The 6,282-nt window shown below is 35.3% G+C and overlaps 1 protein-coding gene across 1 annotated transcript in view; it reads left to right on the top strand.

Annotated features, from left to right (window-relative positions):
* LOC129697066 (lysophospholipid acyltransferase 2-like) overlaps nucleotides 1-4,457 on the top strand; it is a 128,634-nt gene extending 124,177 nt beyond the window's left edge. The window contains exons 13-14 of the mRNA XM_055635281.1: nucleotides 417-627; nucleotides 2,156-4,457. Coding sequence (XP_055491256.1) covers nucleotides 417-603 — 187 coding nt within the window. The 3' untranslated portion in view covers nucleotides 604-627; nucleotides 2,156-4,457. The remainder of the gene's footprint in view (nucleotides 1-416; nucleotides 628-2,155) is intronic.
* The last annotated feature ends 1,825 nt before the right edge of the window (nucleotides 4,458-6,282 follow it).

Here is a 6,282-nt window from a genome sequence, read left to right on the forward strand (position 1 = left end):
TGCCTTTCTTAAATCCATGCTGACTTTGTCCAATGAATTCACCACTTTCCAAATGTGCTGCTATCCCATCTTTAATAACTGACTCCAGCATTTTCCCCACTACCGATGTTAGACTAACTGGTCTGTAATTCCCAGTTTTCTCTCTCCCTCCCTTTTTAAAAAGTGGGGTTACATTAGCTACCCTCCAATCCTCAGGATTTCCTTTTATTGATGATGATCCTAGATGTTTTTAAAAGTTGATTGTCTCGAACAACCCAAGTATTTTTGAGCAGATGCATTTGTTACTTTATATTATCTCTTTCAGATGACAATATTCGATGGGTGGCAAAAGTATTTTTTGAGAAAAATTAATGTGTAAACAGTGTTTATAGAATGTGATTATTACATACTTGGCTATGAATTATTTTCTTTCCTAGATCTTGGTATTACTGTCTACATATTGTTCCCCTTTTGATCATGTTGGTATTGCCAATTAAGTCAAGACGAAAGGAAAGTGAACAGAATCATTCAAAACTAAAAAGGCTAGAAGTGGAAAACACATCAACCTCGAACAATTATGCTGCTTTGAACAACAACTTGGACCAGATACCAAGACCATCATGAACACAAAGTGCATTTGAATGAAAGGTTAGGACTACAAATACATTCTTGACCTTCTTTAACAAGTGAGAGTCAGTTAAAGAAAGTACAGTCTTGAATGTTTTGTGCAAAGTATACTTAGAACAAATGTTTAAAAAAAAATAAACAAAGCAAAAACTCAACTGGGATCTTTGAAACAGTACCAAAACTGTACTTGACCACAGAGATGATGGAAGATTCGAATATTTTAAATTGATTTAATATTGGCCACCTCTCACAATAGAGGTTCTGCTGTAGTTTGTGAAAATTAACATTATTCTGGTGAAACTGAGATCATAAAACCTTTAGCATCTTTTTTCTTAAAATTTGGCTAATTTCGGTTGACTTCACTGGCACTTGTATTGATATTTCATAAATCAGCTGACATTAGGGTTTGTTTTTGTGCCTTGAACGCAGACTACTTTCCACAAACTCTATTCTGAAATTTGGAGGAATGCTATTTGAAATAACCAATTTAAGTCTTAAACCCTTGTGATCTGCAAGTATGGGGTCTTCAGCTGGTCCACTAGGAATCAACCATTGAAAAGATTAGTGGAGTAACGTGCTGGAAGTGGGAGGGGAAGGGTGAAAGGAGGTGAAGGTCCTCGGCAGGGAGCTCCATCCACAAAGGGTGTTCAACTTTTAGGCCTTCCTTTTTTGCAAGCCAATGAGTATATAGTGGAAGCTTAGACTTCAGGCATGATGCTGAAACAATTAATGACTTGTGTTTGTGTTGTAATGATTGCTGAAACCATCAGCAACCTATGTCATGATTCAGATGTTTACTTAGCTCATATTTTCATACACCACGGCAGATTATTTCGCCCATGACGTTTATGTTGGTCTTGGAACGTTCACATTTATCCCTCCCCCCATTATTTCTTTTACAGTTTTGTTTATATCAACTCATTGTGGTACATTGTTCATAAGTGGTCCATATCCTTAAAATCTTCATAAGCACTACTAGAAAGTTCCTACCATTCTAAAACCCATATCCTAATTTCTCCCTCATTGGTGATTTTTAATCCAGTTTGAAATTCTCTCCTAACTTAATACAGCTTAATTCTGTTTAATAACTCAGAGTTGAATTGAACAAAGGCTTTCCCAAGATCCATATATTGCATCCACTGCATTTTTCCCTTCTGCCATTTCTATAATGCGACAAGTTTTAGATGAGAAAGATGTAAATTGTTACAACTGTGGATACATGAACAAGTAGGTGATTACAAGTCTGAAGAAGGATTTCGGCCTGAAACGTTGCCTTTTTCCTTCGCTCCATAGATGCTGCTGCACCCGCTGAGCTTCTCCAGCTTTTTTGTGTACCTTAGATAATTACCAAGATTAGTTCCATCTTGTGCTTAAATGGGTATAGGTTGACCTCCAGTCTTTTAGCATATATCCATGGACATTTGAGCTCTGAACAAAATGATGCTCCTAAGTTGCGTAATAGATGTACCATAGCATTTTCAAGTCATGAGTCTAACCACTGTCCATGCTCTGTTGTTAAATGTTATCCTGTGCTTGGCTTACATTGTAGATCTACCAATATTGCAAGATTACAATCTACTTACAAATCTGCATGGGAGTTAATTGACCTTTGGCTTCATAGAGACTCGTCTGAAGGGCTGATTTCAAAACTTCAAATTTTCTAGCAATAATGCCACCATGAACAACAGATGTGAACAACAGAGATGCACAATATCACGAGAGGAATCTCTCCTTCTCTACACAAAGAAAATACTTATTACCCTACGATGCACCTACTATGTATTTTTAATTTGTCTAATCATCAGCTGTGTTGGCAGAGAAAGAAAGGACATTCAAAACAATCTCCAAAACATGTTGATCATCTACATTTTGAAACACTGAATACTTATTTTCTTTATGGTTCAAGAAGTGAGTCTGTAATATGTAACTTGGTTATCGGCTATTATGGTTTATATTATTTTGATGAAAGATTTTTGCCTTTTTTTAAGTAGTCACTTTAGTTTGGGTAATATCCTGCGTATTCTGTTTATAGCATAAAGTGAAATTGCACCATCACCACAATCCCATTCCTAATAACAGGCTACATTCGGGTTTGGATTTTAATTTGAGTCAATGATTTATGCTGAATAGACTTAACCCACTCCAGTTCTTGTTTGCAGATGAGGCTAAACTGGTTAAACAGGCATTGTTGCATCAAGTTCTATAAATACTTGATGAAGTCTGTGGTCATATATGGTTATTGAGCACTGAGCATTTTTCTGATTTTAATTAATTTCTGGTGTAATAATTGAAGCCTTTAAGAGAAATAGAAACACTCAATTTTTACTTGATCAATATGAAAATGTAGAAGTACTTGAAATATTGCAAGAAATGGAAAATTCATACTATTCTTAATTTTCCTAAACTTGGAGCTTTTGATGCTGTGCTATGAAGCTTTTTGAGGCTCTGCCAACATCAACCACTGGTCATTTAAAAAGGTAGTTTGTGACTGTGACAAAATATTTTCATTCAGTTTCCTTTTGAGCTGGTCCAGTGTAAAATAAGTAATGTTTAAGAAATTGCAATGTGCATCCAAGCACCATATTTTTATACTTCCAATAAAATTGACAAGACATCAGGTCCTAAATAGAATACTTTAGCTGTTTGGGGAGGTGGGGGGTGGGAATAAAATGGGGACATTTGTGACTTACCTGATAAAGTTTGACAACAATTGCTTTAAATACCCCTTCATTTGTGTTGTACACTATTTTATTTAAATATTCTCTCATTCCATTTTTATGCAAATTCTTGATCACCGTTACATGGATTTTTTTTTTCCCATGCCACTACTGTCAAACTTTTTAAATGATGAATGTAAAATAGGGAGTGATATTGCCGTGTAGCAAATACATTAAAAAATAAGAATGATCCTTTTCCATGAAGTAGGACAAAAAAAAAAACACCATCACCTCTGCTTGTAATGAATCTGTTCTTTATATATTCAATACTCATTTTAATAGTAGTTGTCGAGAGGGCTAAGCATAATTGAATACCATGGTTCCATTCTTTTAACTAGTCTTGGTTTCAACATTCTGGGTTTGTCCAATTATCCATGGTTGATATGAATATTTAAAGTAAAGTAATGGTAGCATTTTTATTCCATGGTATTTGCAACATTGCACTGTAATTAATGGTATATTAGCTGTATCAAGTTTACAAGGTGAAACATTTTATTAACTTTGTATTATCTGCACAACATGGTGAATTTAATTAAAATTTATCTGTGCAATTCAATTCAGAATGGTTCAAAAACATTTTCAATGTCAGAAGATGAAATATGTGTTTTTATAGATGTAAAAACACCAACTGTTCGACCTGTTGTGATTTGTTTCTGAACGTAAAACTCTATAAATGAATTTGGATTGGCTTCCAAAATTGTGTAAATAAGGAGAAATTCCTTTCAAACACTGAATTTGTAAATGATTTTATTTTTCTATTAATGCTACATTGAACATGAATTAGTTTCTTCCCATTGTAAGAAATGTTCAGTGGCTTTGAGCTTTCCAAAACTTACAGAATAGAATCACCAAAATATGCCTTTCCAATTTTCACAATATTGTCTATTTTTAATTCTTGTAGCAAAATTATAAAACAATATTTTGAACTGTTTTTGTTTATTGAAATGTGTACAATATTTTCTACTTGTAATCTGCAAGAAACAAATCTTTAAGAGCTGCACCTTTTGTAGAAGCTGTTTGATTGTTTTGATACATGAAGCCAGCTGTTGTGATCGTTGAAGTGATTGTAACATTGTATAATGTAGTGTTTAATTTGTGTGAAGATTAAAATTTGATTAAAATAATTGCTCAGAATTTCTTCCTGCATACATATATTGGGAGCCTGATTTAATTGTTTAATGAATCGTTGTTTTAATGAAAAGTTGTATGGAAAGGTGGGTATCGAAAGAGAGAGATGTTGCTTTGCTACCAGAGCTGCATAGCCATGCCAAATTAACTGCTCAAATGTTATGATTCTATTATAGTGATGTTGTACCACTAATATGGGTATGGATTTTTTTTGATTATGCCCAATGTTATTTATGGAATTGTAGAGTGTATAATAGGCCTATACTGCTCAGTTGATAATGTGTTATAATACCATGACTAGACACAAAATGCTGTAACAGCGGGACAGGCAGCATCTCTGGAGAGAAGGAATGGCTGAGTTATTCCAGCATTTTGTGTTTATCTTCGTTTAAACCAGCATCTGCAGGTCCTTCCTACACATTTTGGCTGCTCCGCTGTGAAATCTCCTCAAGGTATGTCTACTTTCTCCTCCCTCCGACAAGAGTTCTGCAACGCCCTCTCTCAATTCTCCCCCTCTGTGACTCATACATTTGGTCTACATCTATCTACATCATCATCTATATCTCTCGTTTCCCTTTCCCGTGACTTTCAGTCTGAAGAAGGGCTAGACCGGAAATGTCACCCGTTCCTTCTCTCCAGAGATGCTGCCTGTCCCGTTGACTTCAGTATTTTATGTCTATAAGACAGTGACTCCCAGACTGGATTTTTAAATTGTATTTGGTGTGGGAACAATGATAGTTGATCAAAAAATGAGGCAAGCACAGAATGGGCATTCTTGGAAATCATAATGTATGTGGTTGACGGTAACCATGGTAAAGAGTAGTTTTCAGTAAAATTTAACAAAAATACTTTACTTATTATACCAAAATAACATCTCAACAGATTTATTTTGGAATGCGAGTATGTCCCACAATTCTGAAAAAATAAATTGTGTGCATTCATTTCCATTTGCTTTCAACCGTGTAGCTATATAATGCACTTTGCCCCCTCCTATGTTGGATACATGCAGGTTTTGTTTTCCAAAATCTTGCATTATATAATGCATTATATTTGAAAAATTCCAGAAGATTCTCCACATGGACATCAGGAATATAACAAAGAAGACGGTAGGGAGAACGATTAGTCATTTGAGGATTGCTAAAACTCCTTTTGAAAGAGTGGATTTGATATAGTTTCAGTGGATGGAACTTAGCTAGTTGAAACTACTATAAATGTGTAGTATGAAAAGCTCAAAAGGCAAGAATCAACTAAAAGTATATGAAGGGATTAAAAGTAACATTAGCAAATTTGCAGATGACACAAAGCTGGGTGGCAGAGTGAACTGTGAGGAGGATGCTATGAGGATGCAGGGTGACTTGGACAGGTTGGGTGAGTGGGCAAATGCAGTTTTATGTGGATAAATGTGAGGTTATCCACTTTGGTGGTAAAGACAGGAAAGCAGATTATTATCTGAATGGTGTCAAGTTGGGAAAAGAGGAAGTGATTGGATGTCTGTCAGATGACATTGTGACATCATCACCGGAAGCTGCTGGAGAAAAGCTCTTTGAGAAGCGTTTTTCGGCTTTTAAAAAAACTTAAATCACGAATAACTCAAGAAATATAGGATGAAATATTAACTGAACCTAAGTATGGCGTGGAGGGGACAAATTTGAGGGAATATGTAAAATTTTAAGCGCTAGCGCATAACGTTTTGAGGAAGATACAAAACATACACACACACACACACACACACACAAGATGAGACTTTTAGTATATAGATGTGCAAATGCAAGCAAATGGGTCTAGCATAAATGAGCATCTTGGTCAGCATGGATGATTTGGATTAGAAGGT

This window comes from Leucoraja erinacea, chromosome 5 (genome assembly GCF_028641065.1).
Source record: "Leucoraja erinacea ecotype New England chromosome 5, Leri_hhj_1, whole genome shotgun sequence".
NCBI classification, from domain to species: domain Eukaryota; kingdom Metazoa; phylum Chordata; class Chondrichthyes; order Rajiformes; family Rajidae; genus Leucoraja; species Leucoraja erinaceus.